Genomic DNA, 22,637 nt, shown 5'->3' on the forward strand with positions numbered 1-22,637 from the left:
TTATACATGTACAATTTCATGTCAGTAATGACCTTTTGAAGGGAAGCCAATTTACTAAAATCATTGAGTTGAAAATATAATTATAGCTGAATATAATTGGAATAAAAATAGAATGATATATCATGTTCACAAATTACAGAGCCAAGTGGTAACATGTAGATTGAAAATAAAATAGTGGCCAGGATTGTACCTTGGGGGACCCCACAAGTAATTTGTGTTGAGTAGAACAAATAGTCAGCAACAGAGTGAAAATTGTATACGAGAGACATATTATTTGAACCAGACTAGAGCAGAGTCAGCCCTTCTCAACAGACAGTTGCAGCATTACAACAGCATTTATGCTGAGTTTGGGTAATGCAAACTCATTTGGGTAATGCATGCCAGGTATTTATGTCAGAACGCTCGTCATGCAATGGCCGAAAGTGGAGAGGGATAAATTATCCAGGCAATTAAACTGGGGCATGATTAGAAAACCAATCTGAGAGAGCCAAGTTGGGAATTTTTGCCAGTACATCAGGAAAGCCTTTATAAATGCCATGTGATCTTTAATGACCACAGTGATTCACAACATCGGTTTAATTTCTCACTGGGCCATTTTTATTTTATTTTAATATACATGTAGTACTTTGTCCACATAGTCACATCCTACTGGCCTAAGATAAGAAATGCTGAGGATAAGTAAGGTGGTCTTGATTAGTACTGCCATCTAATTATGGGTCTAAAAGTAAAAGTTAGTTTACTTTTGATTAAGTGTTGGATTTAAAATGTATAATTTTTATTTCTCAAACTGAGGAATACAACATTTGAGACACATAAGGAACTGTTTTATTTGTTTCACAGTGTATTAGAATAATTTTCAGAAATTTACAGAGACAGACAATTGTTAATGAAAAAAACAATAAACAAAAAAAAAAACAATTACAGAGTTACAAAAAGAAAATAAATATATCGAACTCAGTGGAAACTTCCATATGTCAGGGTTGGGCACAGTTTATTACAACACAAAGGACTTTCAACTTTGGTCCAAACAAAACAAATTAAAAATCAATTTCAGATGTCATCAATGGCACAATTGTATTATTTTGCATCAATTCAAAAATATTGTATAGCACACATGGATCATATAAATAAAACAATTTTCTCACAGAGACAATAAGACACCTTTACCCTGATTCTATGAATTTATTGGCCCTGTAAAATAGGATGAGTGTCATTGGCTGCCCCTTGCCCATTGGTCCTGCCATGCAGTTATCTGCACATCGGCTGTTAAGATACTTCTCATTGGTATGGCTCTCCTAGGGCTAGCGTCAATTCAAGGCTATGTACAACCAATGTCCTATCATTAGATATGTGATTTGATATGGAAATTGCATGGATATATAATAATCTGGAATTTTATTTCCTGCCAGAATATAATGATTTTGTTTCTAGATCTGCTGTTATTACATGTTTATTTTGTGTAGTGTACTTAATGAATATGTTTAGATTGATATAGCATGGTATCAGCAACACATATGGTATCATATATGGAATAAGCAAGAAATGTTTAATTTCACATTCCATTCATATACATTATTCTGATGCACACATCCACTGTCTGATTATATCCCAGTTTAATTCATTTCCTGGTGCGATTTTGCTGGTGGTTTTGATCTTTTACATTATGAAAATATTAATGCTGTATATCTATATACACATCTATAACATTGCAAGATAGCATAATTGTCAATGTGAAACAGGTTTCAACTGCACTAATCTGCTGCATTATTATCACATATTCCAGGCATTCAGTTTATGCTCTTTTCCAGAGCAACATACACATTGTTCTCAGTTTTACATGGTAAATCCTTTTATACAGCAGGATAGTTTACTGAAGAAATTCAGGTCAAGCACCTTGCTCAAGGGTGGTTCACCTTTAGCTTACCAGCCCAGTTCCCTAGCAATTACACCATACCTCAGATGCTGCACATAGCCTGCCTACAAAAATCCCTCCACATTGGTATGTTCTCCAGTTTTTCCTTCTATGTTTTCAATACACTGAAGTACATACCTCAATTTATACATTACAATGCATGCAAGGCAGCTGTTATGACTGTACACTCTCCAAGAATTCACATTGAAGTTAGCCTTTTTTTGTAATGTCTTGCATTGCTGTTACACTGCAGCCTTTGTGATGAGATGTTTTATACATATATAGATACATACATATATAGTCTGTATATTCTTTGGATGTAGAATGGCCTTATGTTCTGTGTGTGTGCGTGTGTGTGAGAGAGACAGAGAGAGAGAGAGATCAATGCTCTAATATATAAAAATAATACAATAAAAAAGGTGCTGTACTGAGAAAAACAGCAATAGAGAGGGTATATTTCCACTAAAATGTCACAGTGAATGTACCTTGCAGTGTTACAAGCAATTGATTTCACATGTCCCCAAACGTCTGTTTGTTAGAAAAGTTTTGCTATCGATTTGAGTGAGCCTCACTTCTTCACCAACTTTAGCAGCTTAGAATGATTGGGCGGGTATCTTTTCTGCAAATTGCAATTGTTTACATTTGCCTCAATGCACATATACACAAGTAAATATGCGTTTTCGTAGTGTATACAACTTAGTATACAATGCTAACATGCCTCTTAATGCATTCATTTCTATTTGGCAAAAGCAAATTTGACAAAAGAATTGGGAAGCAATATTATAAAGTCATACACAGTCTATCGTGAGTGACAAGGGTTGTAATTCCTCAACAGTTCACCTGATATGGATGCAAATACCCTCAGATTAAATGTGATAGTCTGCATTTTAATCTCATATTCATTTTTATTTTTTTAATTTTATTTTTTTTCAAATCCAATGGGCTTGAGTAGAGTGCCAAAACAATAATACTGCACTGCAAATAGTAAGATGTGAGAGTTCCTAAAATTAATTTGAAAAACACAAACAACCATTCTTTTTAATAGCTCAGTAGCTTTAATTTCAAAGAAAATCTCAGAAATCATATTTAACATGCTATGTTTCAGAATGTAACATTTTATATCACTGTTGAATGAGATGTTCTCATTTTATAAATAAACTGAATACTTTTTCTTTTCTTCTTTAATTTTAATCAGAAGCTGACATGACTACAGTTCATTAAGGCAGTAATTGTCTGAACAACAAAACACATTTTGCAACTTGCCTAATAATTTCTCGAGTTATTCTTTGGTTTATAATGTCCAAGCCAATAACATGTTTTTTTTATTGTTTTTTTTTTACATATCATTTAATTTTATGGAACAAGTTGACATTTTAGCATAAATTGGATAGATTTATAAAGATGTCATTTTTTAAACCTACATAATATTTTTTAAATGTTGGTGAATTGAGGCAAAACAAATGGACCTCCGGAAATCTGTTAAATTAGACAAAGTAATCACTGGCTAAAAATACACCATAAAATTCAATCATTTTAATTAAATAGATAGTACTGGATTTTCATTACCTGATTTATTTACTTCAAGAAAAATACATTTCTTTTATAGTTTATTACAAAGAATAATAAAGCACTGCATTTGTAAACGATGCTAATGTTTTCCAGATGAACATAATATAGTATATTGTTTATTGTAACACCCCATTTTTTAAATATTTTTTTCTTATGAAATATAGAAGTTGGCTGGGCCATACAAATATGAAAACAATATAAATATTAAATATATTTGGCCGCACTCACTAAAATCCAGGGGCATTTTCAAAACAAATGGGGGCCATTTACAGTTAACATTTCAGCTTAGTCAAAAACAGTAATTGTGACATACTCGTCTCATATATGGGCAGATCCATAGTAGCTATGATGTGGGCAACGTCTTGCAGTTCAGAACTAACAAACATGACTATAAATATAATGAAATATCAAATAATTCTTGTTCTGTGAGTGTGATGTAGGTGTAAGCACATCATTACATGTGTATTTCCAGCTTTTGCTCAACATAATCTTAGTTTATTAATAACGATATAATAAAATATTAAAATGTTGATACATTATATTGTCTCTTTAATAAAATAATAAAATAAACACTTGTTACCCTACAGTTGTGCATGTTATATTGTCATTTCTCACTGCTGTGCATGAGATCATTGGTTAATTCAATAAATTAACAAAAAAAAAAAAAAAAAATTATTTTCAGTTTATCGTGATGTTCAACAAATTTGCAGTCTCTGCTCCATGACTTTAGTCAATACTTTATGTAATAAACACTTTGGGATAGTTGACAAAATAATTTATAAAAAAAATTAGGGTATTTTTGTCCACTCCCTTTGTATATTTCTGACCCTGTTTGCTTATATAGCAATTTACATGTGGTCTAAGTGCATATTTTTATACACTTTGGTTTCACCATGTAGAAATGACCACACTTTTCATACAGCACATAGTCCCTCAATTTCAGGGGACCATAACGTTTGGGACATTAATGTAATGTAAATGACAGTTGTCTTGTTTAGTACATGTTTAGTGTTTAGTAGTCACATATTCTTTGCAGTCCAGTGATAGATTGGCGGCCTGTCAAGGGTGTATTTCAGCCTCTTGCCCAGTGCATGCTGAGATACACTCCAGCAGCACTCATGACCGACCAGGATAAGCGGGTATTTATATTTCTTAGTAAACGTCTAATCTGGCCATCCTGTTTTTGAGGTTAATATTGGTTTGGATCTTGCAGTGTAGCCTCTGTAGTTCTGTTCATGAAGGCTTCTGTGGACAGTGGTCACTGACACATCCACAGCTGTATCCTGAAGAGTGTTTCTGATCTGTTGGACAGGAGGTTTGGGGTTTTTCTTTATGGTGAGAATTCTTCTGTCATCAACTGTTGTGGTCTTCCTTGGCCTACCAGGCCCTTTGCGATTCTTCTTAATGATGCTTCAAATTGTTAATTTTGGTAAACCAAAAGTCTGACCTTTGACTTCGACTGTTTTTTTAAATAATATATTTCTCAACCTCTAAATGGCTTCTTGAATTTTACTGGCATAACACTAGTCCTCATGTTGACAAATGCTAATAACTCCAAAGGCAACCAAAAGCCTAGAAACTAGAGACTAGATCCCAGGAGCAGTCTTATACCGGCATTAAGAAAGCAATTGAACTGGACTAATCAGAAAAACCTGTGATGCTATTTATTCCATACATTATGGTGCCTTGAAATGGTAGTGGGGGTTAAGTATAAAAGGTGCTGTAATTTCTGCAAGCTGACACAAACATGTATAAAAATACCCTTTAATATAAGCTGAGAGTTTGCACTTTAACCACATGCAAATCGTTTGATATATACTGTATATATCAATGATAATGCATTTGCTATAAGGTACAGAATGTTAGACTTAAACAATGTGTTTTTAGAAATGCTTAACAGTGCCTTTTATATGTAATTTAACATTTTTTTGTTAAACATATTAAGATAAAACTAATATGTGTTTGAGAATTTTCACTAGATTTAGGTGAAACGCTGGACTGAATTCTATCATCATCTCAAAAAAGTGCATGACGAATGGGTTCTATCACTCACTTCTGAACTATGAGTCTTGATATATCTTGTTGACTAATTGAGCTGTTGAAAGTAAAATCGCCCTTGGAACATATCAGTGCGTTAATGACTATACAAGCTTCCTTCCTGTTTAGTAAATTAATTTAAATGCTTCATTAACTGCTTAGCTGCTTTAATGTTGTATCTGTTTTTGGTATGCCTAAACATATTCAACCTTAGGACAGTCTAATCTTTTACGCTAAATATATTCTGCAACCTGAAATGGTATATGTGAAGCAAAACAGGTATGCAACCGTAGAATCAAAATAAACTTTGAAGAACATTTGCTCATTTGTTCATTGCTTCGGAAAGTAATACTATTTAATGAAATTCATTATTATGGCATATTGAAAAAATGTTTTGTATTCTGAATGATGGTTCACTTATAAAAACAATGCAAAGTGAAATGAGTATCCATAGAAGTCTTGCTTTATTTTAAATTTGTCTGACCAAAACTTCAGTCCATGTTCAGCTCTCTTTGCTATTCCTGTGATCACTATAGTTATATTTCTTATTTATTATTGTCTTATTCATTCACATGAAGGTAGCTTTGATAGCATGTACACAGAGACAAACACTGAAGTAAAAAAAGATTATTTTTTAGAGTAATTTCAACATTCTCCTCGTCTGATAATAAATAATAATAATAATAATAATAATTTTCTTTTTATTTATATATATATTTTTTTTACAAATACAGGTAACCCACCCAGTAGACAAGGTTGAATAGGCCAAATGCCGTGGGGAAGAATATTCTGGAATAGGAATCAATCTTGGAGACGTGGACATGCATCCTGTTCTCACGCCACGTCCCAGATCGACAGTCGTCGAAGCAGCAGAAGAAGCCGGTGCAGTCCTTACCGTCCAGACACTCGTCGCTGTGGTCCTCTCCATGATAGGGGGTGATGTTGTTTATCCGAAGCAGCGATGTTCTGACTGCTCCACATTTCTGTCATCAGAGAGGCATGTTAAACACCAGAGGCCACAATTATAAAATTTTTTCTCAGATTTATACTTGAACGTAATCTTAAAATAATTTCCGAAGGTGTGCTTAAGTTCGATTCATAAAAGATACTGGGCATGAAAAACCTTGCTTACGTAGGTTCTAAGAAGCCCATTTGTAACTTACGCACCTGTGATCTATAAATCTCAAGTTAACTTAAAATTGATGGCACCTGAACGTGCCTTACACTCTGCGATTTCCCCTTATGCAATGCTAGCACAAATGAGGGTTTAGTCAGGAATAACCATGGACCAACAGAGAAAAGCAAAAGCAATTCCGGTCTCTGAAAAATTTCTCCCTTCTAAAAGCATGGTTTTCAATGTCTTCCAATAATGCAATAACAGCCATGGTTACTTTTTTCTAATTTGACACACTATTTATAGAACATCGCATCCTGTTTTTAATTCAAAACACCTTGTGTCTGGCAATTCATTCCTCACACCTTTAATTGATAATTCCTATCAAATTGTTCATAAAGCTAATGCAAAGTTCACCACAGGCTTGGACGCACACATAACCAGCAGGAAAATCACTTACGTCAAGTCTAGACTTTACGTGGAGGTAAGATCATTTCCACGTCAAAGTAAGGTTTTATAAATAACTACTTACACGTGGTTTCAAAATTGATCATAAGTCCATTCTATAAATGAGGCCCCAAGCTTGAGGTAGTTGGGAGGGAGGACTAGGAATGAACAGTGAAAGAGGTTGTGGAGAATGTATGGCTTTAAGCTGGGTAAACACACATTTGAAAATAGTTTCAGTTTTTGTCATGTTACGAAATGCGCAGTTTGGACAATACTTCATCATTGAGCTGTTGACTATCCTAAAGACGCGGACTTCAGTTTTATCCATTTAAAAACGTCTTTTTTTTCTAAATTGTAGCGTATTCAACAGTTCTTCATAAGAGTAACCCAGAAGAATACCATTAAACACACTTTCCTGTGTATATGTATATGAAATGGATACAAAAAAAGTTTTGTGTTTTTGGATGTGTAACTTATCTGCAATGCTCGATGTGCTTTTTCAAATGAAAGAATTTAACTTCTGTGGCAGTTGTGCAAATAAGATTATGCACTGCAGGAATCTTGCTATTTATATGCAAATCTCTCTTAATCAGTCTATTCCGACAAATCTCAGCAGGCGGCTCAGAAAAAAAAAAAACATAAACCTGCATCTTTACTTCCTGTAACAGGGTCCTTCTTGCTATAGACACTGGTTTCAGCAATCACTGCACAAAGATCACCAATCAGTCAAAAACAATTTACGGTGGTGCAAGATTTCATTACATTTTTTCTTGTACATCCCCCCTTGTAATTTAAAAATTTCTCCTTAAGTGGTCTTCATTAAGACTTCCTCCACTCTAGTGATGAAGGGAAAGGAAATAGTTTCCTTTCCTAGCTTCTCATTTCTTTAAGCTATGCAAATGTGGGCGAAGAGGCTTGGGATGGTGGATCAACACCACAATTAGCATATCACAACATAAAATCATCAGAGACTGATGAGACATAACTGACAGTATGTTGTTGATTACTGCACTGGATATGCTGCTGGGTAAAATAAATATACACACAAAAAAATAAATAAATAAAAAATACAGGTGCATTTAACATCACATGAAAGAAAAGTTTCCATTTTCCAGGTTGACAGCCCTATAATTAACTATTCAGACACTCATACACACATACACACACACACACACACACACACACACACAGTCAATCACACACACAATTTATGTAGGAATGGATGCACATATTTCACACTAAATTTATTCCCCAAGTAAATAAACTGCCTAGTTTAATGCCATCTCAGATTTATGGCTCATAGCAGCCTTCATCGCTGCTATATTTCTGCATGTCACTGTCAGGTGAAACTAATACAGCCTGTGTCCCCTCACCCTGTTTTCACAAACCAGTAAATACACAGCATGGCAGTCTAATGGAAGGTCTGATCCCTGGTGAACGGCCAAACACCCCCCTTTCTGTTCACACCCCTCATCTAAGCATCTTAAGCAAAATAAATAAATTAACAATAATAATAATAATAATAATAATAGGGGCGACATAGCTCGGTAGGTAAGAGCGGTTGTCTGGCAGTCGGAGGGTTGCCCGTTCGTGTCGAAGTGTCCCTGAGCAAGACACCTAACCCCTAACTGCTCTGGTGAATGAGAGGCATCAATTGTAAAGCACTTTGGATAAAAGTGCTATATAAATGCAGTCCATTTAATAATAATAATTTCTGTTACAATAACTCTTTATTTATGTATTTTTGTCTGCAAACCTCACTAAATTTCCATTCACCTGTCCAAGGTGTGTGGGCCAGCTACCTGACTGGGCTATCCAGTTAGCTGGCTGTTTAGCTGACTTACTTACCAGGATATCATGCTACCTAGTTAGATGACTGGAGCCATCTGGATTTGTTGGATAGGTACTGTAGCTAACTGGACATAACAAGTAAACAGCTAGCCAAACATTTATAGAACATTTGTTTGACTATTCCCTTTCCAATATTTATTCCCATTGTGTTAATGAAAGCCATTCAACAAATTTGTATGAACAGACTATTTTCAGCCAGAGACAAAAGCTTTTCTAGTTGACAGAAGATAGAAATAGTAGAAATTGTGACTGAAATTGTGACTGAAAGAGGAGCATCACTTGTGCTTTCTTATTTATTTTCCGTGATTTGTTATTACAAATGTCAGCTACTTTGTGGATCAGCTATTTTAATCCCTGAATATTGACAGTTCTGTGCAGTTGAGGTAAGTGTCCGGTAGGGCTGATAGTGAAGGGTAGCGAGACGGCTAGCGAACCTCTCACCTGAGTCATGCTGGATTTGAGATTCTTGGACTTCCTGTTGCTGGTGAAATAGTGCAGGGTTCCATACTCTATCAGCGCGGCGAAAGTGAAGATGAAGCAGACGGACACAAAAAGGTCCATGGCCGTCACATAGGACACCTTGGGGAGAGACTTCCTGGAAATGGTGCTGAGGGTTGTCATGGTGAGCACTGTGGTGATCCCTGTAGTGTGAGACCCCATCATTGGTCAGTCAGAACAACAGAACACAATCAATACTCAAAGAAAAAATGTATTTTCCAGTGTTGTCTCATGATTTCGATTGAAAATGAACTGCAGTACTGCTCCATTTCAATGTAAGTCATCAGTTATTATGTTTAAATACTGAGTAGTAATGGACATATTAATTGTCCTTAACATAATAAATCACATGTATTTTTACACACATTAAAATGCACAATATGCTCACTGTAGTTATGCCTCGCTTTCTAAGGCTAACAACATTACTCCTCCTGTTGAATCATGTCATGTAGGTTGAGTTACAATTGAAACCCAACCACTGTCTTTTAATATACTACTGGCTACTGGCTATGTACAATCAGATTGCATAGAAACCAGTTTCAACAATTGTAATTTTCATTTCCAGCTACTCTCTCATCATGGCAGAAACAAAATCTCCTGTCTCAAGGAGAGTTTAATTTCATAGGGTAGTGTCTCAACTTGCATAATGAGCAAGATAATCAGTGTGATTCCATATGGAAATTTGCTGTGTTAGAATTTCACCTAAATGAAGGAACAAATACTAGATTAAGTAATGCTGAAAATGGGATCAACCGATCATTATACCAGTTATTAATTCACTAATTAATAAGGAAGTAAGGGATGGTAAAGAATAACATATTTGATTGAATGAAACCCCTAGTAGAAACCCCAAATTTCATTTAGAAATCCACATGTAATTGAGAATCCCCTTTTCAATTATTTTTTTTCTGCAGTAACTTTGGCTCCTGAGTAGCCATTTTATGTTGCAGCAGACCATGACAAATTAAGTGCTTCCTTGTTCTTGACATTTGTGAACAAGGGATTTGAATTATTTCAAAATGGAAAAATGCATCACAGTTTGGGCATCCCCAGATAAGAGAGCAGTCGTTGCTGAACTTAATACTAATGGTTTAGATGTCCTGTGACAAGAGAACCTTACCCAGGGACGTCCTTGCTGGCACAGCATCTTTGTTGATCCAGAAGGAAACCCAGGAGAGCACGACAATCATACTGCAGGGAATGTATGTCTGAATGGTGAAATAACCCATTCGCCGGCTCAAGTCAAAAAACACTGACATGACCACGTATTCTCCTGGAAAGAGAAAGTGCATGATTGAACCCACGTTTAGAAGCCAGAATTTTCTGTACCAGTAGTTCCCACATCTGGGAATCTGAAGTGTATATAATAAAATGTCTGCTGTAATTCACAGCAGTTAAATACACGTCTGCACTGCAGTGTACATGTAACATTTGATTTTAAAATATAAAACTCCATTCCGGGAGGAGGGGGGCTTATTTGTCGTGCTCAGCTGTGGGGGTGCTAAAGTGGGAGAGAAGTTACAGAGGGTGAGTATGGTTTTGTTATGGCCATAGTGGGTGGGTGTACTATGTGCATCCGTCACTACACTCATGCTGTCTGTCGCTACACTGATGTTTGTAGTTAATAATTAATACGTCAGTATTAGCAAATGTGTTCGGCACCACACGTTAGCCGCTGCAAGGCTAGCATAGAAACTGCGGCATAACTAAGGCAAAAGACAACTACTCATACCTGACTGCGTGCGCGCTACTTCGGAGGAGTTGCGCAGCCCCACGAACGCAAACTGGTAAAGCCTCCAGTACCGCTGGTCCGCCACCTCCACCGACCTCCTCTGCCAGCGGTAGAGAATCTCATTTTTAGGATAGCCATCTGGAGGAGCACCGCCAAAGGAAATGCTTTAAGCCTGTGTTTCATCTCATGCCACGATGACTGTGCGTGGTCCTCAGACATGCCAAGCGATGGCAGCACATCGATGATGCATGAATGTATCAGACTGCAGAAAAGTGCAGTTATGCTAATGCATAATGCATAGCGAGGCTGGCTATAGCACAGCCAATGCCTCCGGAATAGCCTGGCAAGATGATGGAGAACATGGTAGACCTGGTTACTGAGATGCATGCCAGTGAAATATGACACAGACATTGCATGAATCACATCTAGCCGCATGATGGGTTTGTGACACAGACTTCATCTTTCGGAGTGTTTATGGGTCCCCAACCCTTGATGAGTGTGGCATATGACAAGCGCATATGGCCCCGGGTTATTGTGTAAAGCAGATGAAGCCTGGGATTTCTGCTTTGAGATGATGCACTTCCGCCTCTCCAGATCTTTGCTAGAAGAGTTTTTTTTTTCTCGTTTTTTTTGGAGGGGGTGTTGGCATGGCAGTCGTGATGTGTAGGCACAACCATGATTAAAAAACAGCACCTACAGCTTGAGAATTCAAGGGGACAGGAGTGCTCATCCATAGGAAAGTTGTGCAGCTTGAGGTAGCATTCAGCATTAATGGTCAACCTGACAATGGAGAAACAGCGAATACTCTGTATCAGAGCATGCAATATTCCTTAAAGGTGAAAAAGCACATGTGGGAAAAAAAAACAATCCCCCCCAGTGTATATTTTCAGTATGGTGTGCAATTCATATTATATAGATATTTTCATTGACAAGAAAACTGAGCTGACAACAAGAGCCCAGGAGATTTGTTTTCATTACTCCCATTCATAAAGTTTATTTTTGTCTAGATTTTTTAACATGTTTTTTTTTACGACGCTTGTCGGACTTCTGCACCAATAGCCACATTCAAATGTTTTTCTTTTGAAAAACGCAAAATAAAGAGGCAGTTCTATTAACAATGCTCAATAGCCTCAGCAGGCCTTACCTCAGCGTGTACATCACCCGCCCGTTACTCCACAGCCTCAGCAGTCGGTTGGGCGTGGTGATCCAGTGGGCGTCGGACTTCCTGGAGTTGCGAAAGAAGGTGTCTGGGATCCAGATCTTTCCCACCATGTTGCTGTTGAGCATCAAAACTTTCATGGAGCTGTTGAATTTCAACCTGCTGTCATACCAAGTCTGGGCGAAGAATATGTCAATGGTGTACTCCTGCAACCAGATCAGAACATCCTGAATCATCTGATCGCATGGCAATAATACTAATGCTAATATAAGTGTCACTGACATGGAGTTAGAGGGGCAAATAGATCTTGTGGGCATCCCCTATTATTTTCGTTGGTTTTCAGTTCTACTCCTTCTTCTTATGTTCTCTTCAGTTTTCTCCTAAATTGCCATATTCCCAATAATTTTCTGTAGCTACAGCACTATTAATGTTAAGAAGGAATCCTTACAAGGTCAACTTCATGGGGACTAGCCCAAAATAAGGAACACTGGAGCACACTGAACTCAGAGAAGAAGACACTGTCTAATAGACGGGGGGAATAACCTTTTAGATGTATGGGCATTTTGGAAATGAAGCAAGTCTTCATAAAAGTACAAAATCTCTAAATTTATTGCAGATCCAAAATTGCTCTGTACAGAACACTACTCTAAGAGTACAAATTAGGCTCTTTGAGAGAAGGTTTCAATCTTAAGAAATCTACCCAGTGGTGAGTACATGTTGTTTTAAGTACAGTAGACATATACAGAGCTGCAGCAGTTGTGAAAGATCTGTACTGATACACCTTGATGGAGATCAGGCCGATGTTAGCGTTAAGATTGATCAATTTTGTTTCCTGTCTTTTGAGGTTTTTGCCAAATGCATTTTTTTGTGATTAATAGTAATCATGTACTAGTTATAATTGGCAGGTGCCAATTTTTACCCTTGATTAAGGTATTTAACCTGAATTGCTTGAACATCCAGCTGTATAAATTGATTCCATGTAAAAAATAAAAAATAAAAAAATAAAATAAAAATCAAGCTTTGTAAGTTGCTCTGGATAAGCGAATATATAAAATCACTAAAAATGTAAACATAAAATGTGACTTCAGTTTAAAGGCTCAGCAGTCCTTAATAGGGCTGTTACAAATGGATTAATGACTTTGTAATGAGGGATAAAATCATAACGACTCCTATAAAATCAATGAAGTTATCATTGATAAAATTATACTTTCAACTCCTGTTTGCTTTTCTCCCATAAACCTACCTGCATACTGAACAGCATGTCAGGCTGCTGATTTATTCAATAAAAATGATTCACTTAGCCATTGAAATGCATCACAATCTAATCCTGTGAATGAGCACCCAGCACATTGCTAATACTACAGAATACCAATAGCAATATGATTTTTTTTTTTTTTTTTTACAATCTGCAATACAGGCTATCGGCATATGGCATTATTACTATTTATTGAGTAACCACTGTAATTATTGTTCTTACAGCATTCATTATTTGCATGATTTTGACTCTAAACAGGAGTGACATCATTGCTTTATACATGTTAATCACTGATGATAGCTGTTAACCAGTATAACTCCCTATGTTTTGTATGGCTTCTGACACAAGGATGTTACATAATTACCTTTGTTTGTCCAGTTAATATAAATTGCAGCATAATTGGTGACAAAAAAAATTAGTATGATATGCCTATTTGTGGTTATTGACATTAGTATATTTATATTTATGGATGTTAATATTGTATTTCATAGTGATATATACCACTTATAAATGAGTTATAATAGGGAGAAAAGGCAGCAATGCTTCTCATTTTTGCTGCTGTCAACTATGCCTGCTTTCCCCCACAGCCAAGGAGGCCTTCAGAACCCTGGACAGCAGCACCTCATCCAGGCATTCTCTCTTGAGGCTGATCAGCAGTCAGCCAAGGTGTTACCATTGTAAAGGCACACCCTCCTGTTCCTTTGGGAAAATGCCCGGAAGAACAATGCCACTGCATGCTTCTCAGCCATTTTATTATTTTGTAGTTTGTTTAGTTCTCTAGCTTGAAACTTGGCATTTTTCTTTTGGTACTGCTTAGTTTGAGGGAAACAAATGGCCAAAAACCAAAGATTGGGTGTCTCTTTATTCAGTTTTCGTCTGGTTCAGTGGCTTTGCATGACACCATGCCAAACTCTTACATAAGTGTTACAAACATAAGTGTTAACTCAACTTTCTGTCATAATGAAATCACTTCACAATAGTCACATTTATTTTGTTGTATTTGTATGAGACAGAAAAGCACACAGACATCTAAAAGACCTGTGAATGAATGAATGAAAGACCCAACCTAAAAACACTCACTGGCCACTTCATTAGGTCCACTTGTTCAACTGCAAACTGCACCCGCTAATGCAAATATCTAATCAGCCAATCACTTGGCAGCAACGAAATGCATTTAGGCATGTAGACATGGTCAAGACGACCTGCTGAACTTCAAACCAAGCATCAGAATGGGGAAGAAAGGTGATTTAAGTGACTTTGAACGTGGCATGGTTGTTGGTGCCAGACCGGCTAGACCGGCTGAGTATTTCAGAAACTGCTGATCTACTGGAATTTTCACACACAACCATTTCTAGGGTTTACAGAGAATGGTCCATAAAAGAGAAAATATCCAGCGGGTGCCACTCCTGTCACCTAATCAAGTGGCCGGTGAGTGTGGCCCATGCAAGTAAAATGAATGGGTCACAGTATCATTTTAACCCTGGCATTGGATTATTCCATTGCAGATGTTACTGCCACACCCTACAATGACAATGTAACAATGTAACAATGACAATGTAACATTATCCAGTATAGTAGTGGTAGCATATTGTCTTTTTGTTTTGTAATTGTACATTCTCTTTTGCCCCCATTCTCAGAGGCCATCTTGAGCATAGATCCCCTACCACACTATCCCTGATCAATGTGAGATGAGGGAAATGTGAAGGGGAATGGGTAGTGTTCGGAGGTTCACACGCACACTGACAAGGGTACCACCAGGCTACTACAGTTAGCCCCTAAATCTCAATGGACTTAACAGAGGGATGGGGAAAAAAACAAAAAAATAATAGCAGCGAAGCCGATATCCGACAAATGCTAAACCGAGAACCCAGACACTGGTACTAAATAATAAAGGTCCCGGAAGTTCCAACGGGAAACCTTTAGACTTAGGGTTTAACAGAGAATACAGCTGAGTGACAAACACTCAGCTAAAACAAATAATCTGAGTGCAACTCAGAAATACTCAGAAGAAATACAAAACCAGGTCAACGTCCGAAATACCCCAGCTCGCAGAGCTGCAATATAAAAAAAGAACTTTTTCTTTTTGTACTAGAGCGCTAAACTGCGCTTAACACCAACACTGAATGTACCGGACAAGCAACCTAACAAATAGCTCCCACAGACCACTTGTCCCACCGTCCTATTACCTGGCTCTGGTCTTTCTGATAGTGACACATACGCGACGAACCCCGTCACGTTACAGGTTAAATAGGCGGCGAACAGGTGAGTCCAATTGGAACTCATGGTGCCCTAGTTAGCAGTACCATTTATTATCCAGCCACACCCAGCCACTGCACCCTGAAACCATGACAGGAAATTTACTAAACCTTGTATTCTACTCCAGCTCCAAAGACATGGAAGTCATTAAGTAGACCCCACAGCCTCAAATGCATTTTTGACCAAAACTCTTTCAGATCTATGAATACACTGCATGATATAATTCTGCAGCTTAAATATTCTTAAATATTTTTAATGGTCAATCATTGTAGTACCTGAGTCATCCAGTCACAATGCAATCATTTTTCAAGAACTTAGTCACTGCAAGGTCACTTTCTTTTTTATTTTATTTTATTTTTTTTAGAAGTGCTAGATTTCCTTTCTAACTATTTTTATTAGATTTTTCCATAAATTAAAATCCTGATAAGGGACCTGGAGAGATCTAGTCTAACCTCATTAACACAAATGGGGATTCTTTAATTTGCTCTGGAAAATGTATACTCCAACATGCTTTCTGAAAATATTATTAAAAATGGCAATAAATAAAAAGTAAATAAAAATGTATACACTTATTTATACTGCTGCGCATTCATATTGAAACCATTCGCCTTGCTCAATGGAACTGCCCAATGCAGAATTTTAGCGCACAAATATCTGCTTACATATGGCCTAATCTTCAACATCCCATACAGTACATTGCCACCACTAGTCAGTTGTGGTGATAGGCTCTGTTGTTTTAAAACATGTTAACGGTCTTAAATAACAGTCCATCTGACTTTGCCGTTTCTTTCCGTAATGTTTCCTCTACAGGAGAGGCCATGCACTCACCATGTTGATGGGATCGACCGGTCCAATGCTGTTCACGTACACTGCAGTCTCAATGACCGTTGGTCTAACTGAAAGAGATTTACCGCCTGGATGAGAAACAATGACTGTAAAAATAAGCTGAAAACAATCAACCACAAACTTGGATTCGGTTTCAAACTACTGGTGGGAAAACTGTTGGATTTCGGGGCTCTAACATCAAATAGCCCTGCTTCACCAAAACTGACAATATGGAGAGCTAATTTCAAATCTCGTCGGCAGTTTACACTATTCAAAATAATGAATTAGCAACCCAGCTATAACTTTATTTAGTATATTTATCCATGGCCTACACTGATTGCAGGAAACTAATGAACTTAAGCCTCACACTTAAAGCTCAATAGATCAATAACCATCTGGCTCTGTTTCAGTCTTGCAATTCAGTGATCAATTGCTTAAAACCACTTGGCTCTGGCAACAGCGCAAAGAGCAAGTTGACGCAGACAGTGGGAGCGAAATCAGACACAAACAATCAGTATCAAGTATGGACTCTTTACTTTTCTATTTGAAGTCTTGTTTCCCCCCTTTCAATAAAAGCACAGCCTACCTCAAGCATAGTGCTTTAGACTTACCGTAAGCCCACACATAAAGAGATGAGAATTCAAAGACAAAGACGGCGAAATGGGATACACAAAGTCACTTGCCTCCAATGTCAGGGCGGAGTTTGTTGTCATAGCCCTGTAGTAATTTGTTCAGGATCAAGGTGACATCACCCTCATAGACCTTTGGTGATAAAACCCATGTTTTATTGATGGCAACGTCCTCATAGTCCTCGTCTTCTAGCTTGTTGGGGCCAAATGCCAGACTTCGGAACAAAAAGAAAATAATAAAAATACTAAATAGGGAAACAAACACTGAGAACAAAACACCAAGGCATAAATACCATATGTTACAAGGAAACAATGTAACAAACATCGGAATAATTTATGGAATTGTTTGGATTTGGTTATACTGAATTGGTTCTGGAGACAGAATAAAACTGTCAGATTTAATGTGTTGGGTTCAACACTCTGCACCTTTCAAGATATTAATTCCCTACCCTGAATGACTAGCGTGTGTAAGAGAGAAGGATATGAATGAGAAGGAGGGATCTAAACAATGCAACACAAAAAAGAGAAGTCTAAATGTATTACATTTCACAGCCTGTTCAGAAACAGAATTTTAGGTTCTCAGGATATTTTTAGCAGTCAATAATCATTCTGAATCTTACACCCTTCAGAGGCAAATACAAGTTCCACAGACAACAAGTATTCTATTTTCTGTCTGTTTTCTATGTCTATTTTCATTCATGTTCAGAATATTTTATTTCCTTTTACTGTTTTTTGTTTGTGAAATGGTTTATTGAAAATTCACAGGGGAGTGTAGGAATATTTGGAGTTTCTAGGCATCTGAAGTGTTTCACAGGGGAGTGCAGGAATATTTTGAGTTTCTAGGCATCTGAAGTGTTTCATATTTGGTCTGATTTTGAACCAATACTGCTACATAAGTATGAGTGAACTTTTTATTTGATTTAAATGATTTGTTTTTTTACTTGTCTTGACAAGAATTGTCTCATGTCTCATGTCTCATCTGTGTAAAGTTTGCCTTTGAGGACATAAATATACAGATTCAAACTCCATGTAGGCAAAAGTGGTTGTTTTTACAAACATCCAGCTGTGTACATCAACACTATATGGTTTACATCAGTGATAAGCATAATATACACCAAATATGTTTTCACTCAATTAATCTTACATTAATTATAATGTAGGTATATAATGTAAGTATATTTACAGTACATTAATATTAGTCCTGAATTTGTTGCATCTAATTAATGCCAATTAAGTTTTAATGACAACGCAAAAAAAAAAATTGAGCTGAATTAGAGTAAATGATTACGATGGTTACTCTAGGTTTTACGTTTCACCTTACATCTTATTCCAGTGCTTATGAACCTGTTGCCATTGCCTTAAAATGCCACGGGGTCACCGTCACATGAAGAGCTGGAGTGACTGCGGAAGCCTGTCTTCCCTTGCCCTTGCGTGACTCGGGTTAAGGCTCACGGCACAGTGACAGGCCAGCGCTCAGACAGTGCAGGCAGAGGTCACGGTATTCCTCAGAGGAATCGGTCTGGACTCGTGCTTTTGAAGCACGACGTCTCTGGCAACGATCCCGAGTCATGCGAGGGACATCAATCAGTCCCTTTGGGCTAAAGTTCTGATTGCAATGAACTGCATTGCCCTTACATAGATCTACTGCAGTACAGCAAGATGGACTGCATTGTCCTTGCACAGATCTGCTGCACTACAACAAGATGGACTGCATTGTCCTTACATAGATCTACTGCACTACAACAAGATGGACTGCATTGTCCTTACATAGATCTACTGCACTACAACAAGATGGACTGCATTGCCCTAACACAGATCTACTGTGCTGTAGATGTATTGCACAAGATGTATTGCACTATTCTCTTAGATATACTGCACTACCCTCAAATTAACTGCACTGTCCCTATAGATCAGTGGTCCTACAATGAGATAAACTGTGATGCCTATATCATCTTGGGACCCAGCAGAAAATAAGTATCTTAATTTGTTATGTCAAATAAGATGATATATATTGTTTGTGTTATTTTTATTGAATGTGGGTTTTTTTTGTTGTTGTAAGTTTCAATAGAATAGAATATATGGTTCTTGAGATTAGGACCAGAGACTCATGTCCTCTCCAGGAGACAAAAATGAATTGACAGGTCTTAGGAGGATATAGAGCTGTTGCACTGCCCTCAAAGGCTGTTAATATTATATGAAAAGCCAGCAGCCATATCACCATGCACCCTGTCCCTACTGAGAATAGGGGGATTTGCGCTTGTATAAGTATATGAATAAAAACAATAATTAATTCTGTATCAAGAAGAGACAAAGTGAAATTAACAGGCAAGGTTTATTTGTTGGGTATTATGAACATATGGCCTATGAGTGTATACAATACAATATTTAAAAATATTCACATGCATAATAAATGGTACTGCTAACTGTTGTTCCATGTTAACTGTGTTTGAGTTATTCAGTACTAACCTCCTTTTACCAAATTGGTAACAATTTAACTACACCGGTATAGCTGCAACTTAATGTAAAGTTATACCAAAAACACAAGTGTCTGGTATGGGAGTTGATGAGTCTTCACTGTTTTCCAAAATAGTCCTGCATGGACAGGGAAACTAGGTCTCATCTTTTAAATGGAACATTGAGCTGAGGAGATGACTGAGTGACCCCACTTATTGGAAAATAAGGGATCACTGGTTTCCTGGAGACACTGTCACCTGGTTCACTAAACCTTTCAGTCTAATCATTCTCCAATTAAAATTGGCTCAACAGATGTGGTACCATTGTGGCACATAATGATATTATTTTATATCTTTATTGTAAGCACCATGACAGGTAGACTGAATCAACACTCCCTCACTGTGGGTAATTCTAACCATCATTGGGAACATTGTCATGAGCAACCCACACATTCTCCATGTACCAGTTGTGTTTATCCAATTATCTATGCGGAAGGTCAAAACTGTGCTCAGTCTTAATGGGTGAAACCAGTTGTACTGATGTTCCGTACTTTAATAAGTGCTGGGACTATGTATCTTTAAACTAATTCAGGCACAATATTCACCTTTTTGCCAGTTCATTTTGAATGAATTAATGAATTTAATTGTCTGAGCAGCACAAAGGGCAAGTGCATTTTTTATTTGTTGTGGGGGAGCAAGGATGTATCACTAGGAAAATGCGATCAACAGTGTTTTTAAACAGCGCAGAACATTTAAAAGTAAATTACACCTTCGCGTATGTTGTTATATTTTCCATTTAATCATAGCCTCAAATTCACATAAAAATGCATTAATTCATTAATGAATTCATTCATTCATTCAGCTGGACATTGCCATACCAAGAGCTGCTTTGGCACCTTGAACCATCCAGATTGAGACAGAAAAAAAAATGGTAAGACTCAAACTGCGGCACTGGATACCGTCTCAATACACACGTGCTAAACAGGTGGTGCTTTTGTTTATGGATTTGCTAGCATTAAAAAAAAACCTCATGCGCACCAGTAGTACGCAGCATCCATTTGAACTGTGTACATTGATTTAAAATGCTTTTTGTCGTACCCAAACTCGTCGGAAACTACTGTAGCTAACATGAATAATAAGTTAATAAGTTAAATAGATTGCTGCAATTGCCAAGCCTGTTCTTTTAACACAGGGCATTACACCGTCATTGAGATAGCAAAAACTGCCAGTCTCAATAAAAACGACTCTCACACACGCGCACAATGCAAACCTGATCTGAAATCAGTAAATGTCCTTGCCGACACAGAAATACAGTATTTTATTTTACAAGACATATCATTATGGGGTTGACCAGGAAACTCTAAGCCATCATATACGGTGTGTTATACCATATCCTTTATATCCTCATTACATTGCAGTTTCATTATAATTATTATCAGCATTTGTCATCAAATAACACAAAATCTACTGTTGCTGCCATCGTGTCCATAAGCTGCAATATTTATCAAATAATGTATTATTTTTTTAAACGCACCCAGCACAAACTTACCAGACGCCGAGACACGCTACTGCCATCCAAATAAGCATCACCCTCCCTCCGACATGATGCAGCTTGGACCCAGACGTGCGACTTCCGTCCATGTTCAATCTAATTGCTGGCAATGTGTGGAAATAAAAACACAAAGATTGCATGTAATACAATTCCTTTTCTACTTGCTAACAGTTTCAGCGTTATTCTGCGCGAATCACGGGCGGTCTGTGAAGAATTTGAGACTGATGGAGCAATCTACCAATCCGTGCACTTGAGCATTGCATATATTATTCTTTACAGTATCATGCTCCAATATTATGAGGAAGCGCGTCGGTGACGGGACAATTTTGCTACTCCATAGGTTCCTGTTGCCTGCAGACGCGTCGGGGCATAACACATCGTGCTGTCCATAAAATTCGGAGAGATAAACAAAACAATGCATCATGAGGACCAGAGACAGACATCTATTATAGTGCTGATAATGATATATATATATATAAGACGAAGGTTGAAATACCTCAGTGATACACTTGGGACGAGGGATCTAAAAATATAATGCATCAAGGGTCATTCAGACGTCTGTTTTTTCCCTCCCGAATAAAATCGGAAAAAGCAGAACAATAATAAGAGGTAATTGTTATTCAGAGGCACACAAAACTGAGCTCAGGAGGAAATAAACTGAATACTTGAATGGGATGTTACCATGGAGATCGCCATTTGCATTCCAAACTGGTATAGTCGGCTAGCGGAATTTTCGAGATAGGACTCTCACAAACAGGGACTTCGGCACTTGCCGTTTACTGAATCAACTTGTGTAGATTAACATTTTATATAAATATTAAATGAAAATTCTATTTTTTAATTAATTAATTTATTTTTAAATCAGTTTGTCCCTTACTTGATCATAAGTCTAATTTAAGAAGACTTGCATTGTCAAAATTGTTAATACATGCAATTCAAAGATCTCTCTGGGTTAACTGGCTCGACTATAAAGCTTTTAAGTTCTGGTAAAAATGCTCAGGCGTATTATCATATTTCTCAATAATAATAATAATAATATCCAAACATGGCAGACAAACCACGCTTTTTTTGGCGGCCTGTCCAGGGTATATTCCTGCTTCTCACCCAATGCACGCTGGGATAGGCTCCATCACCCCCCCCCCCCACCCCCCGCCCAGGATAAGTGGGTATAGATAATGGATGGATGGATGGATATGCATTTCATAAAGGGGAGCATTGGTGGGTCAGTGGTACAGCACTCGCCTGTCACGTTGGAGGCCCGGGTTCGTTTCCCGAGCAATGCTCCAACCAGGCCACTGAGTATGCGTGAGTCAGTTTGCAGTGCCCAAGCCTGGATGAATGGGAGGGT

At 37.4% G+C, this 22,637-nt stretch overlaps 1 protein-coding gene across 3 annotated transcripts in view; it reads right to left on the reverse strand.

Moving 5' to 3' along the window:
- Positions 1-21,832, reverse strand: part of LOC135259679 (gamma-aminobutyric acid receptor subunit gamma-1-like) — a 31,669-nt gene extending 9,837 nt beyond the window's left edge. The window contains exons 1-9 of one of the 3 annotated variants that reach the window (XM_064344294.1): positions 21,287-21,832; positions 17,339-17,499; positions 16,659-16,726; positions 12,305-12,525; positions 11,858-11,940; positions 11,161-11,298; positions 10,549-10,701; positions 9,372-9,571; positions 6,414-6,501 (exon numbers count right to left, since the gene is read on the reverse strand). In XM_064344294.1, coding sequence (XP_064200364.1) covers positions 6,414-6,501; positions 9,372-9,571; positions 10,549-10,701; positions 11,161-11,298; positions 11,858-11,940; positions 12,305-12,525; positions 16,659-16,726; positions 17,339-17,499; positions 21,287-21,429 — 1,255 coding nt within the window. In that variant the 5' untranslated portion in view covers positions 21,430-21,832. Of the gene's footprint in view, positions 1-811; positions 6,502-9,371; positions 9,572-10,548; positions 10,702-11,160; positions 11,299-11,857; positions 11,941-12,304; positions 12,526-16,658; positions 16,727-17,338; positions 17,500-21,286 lie in introns of those variants that run through there. The other 2 variants (XM_064344293.1, XM_064344295.1) reach the window with 2 other exon arrangements.
- Between the last annotated feature and the right edge of the window lie 805 nt (positions 21,833-22,637).

This window comes from Anguilla rostrata, chromosome 7 (genome assembly GCF_018555375.3).
Source record: "Anguilla rostrata isolate EN2019 chromosome 7, ASM1855537v3, whole genome shotgun sequence".
NCBI lineage: Eukaryota > Metazoa > Chordata > Actinopteri > Anguilliformes > Anguillidae > Anguilla > Anguilla rostrata.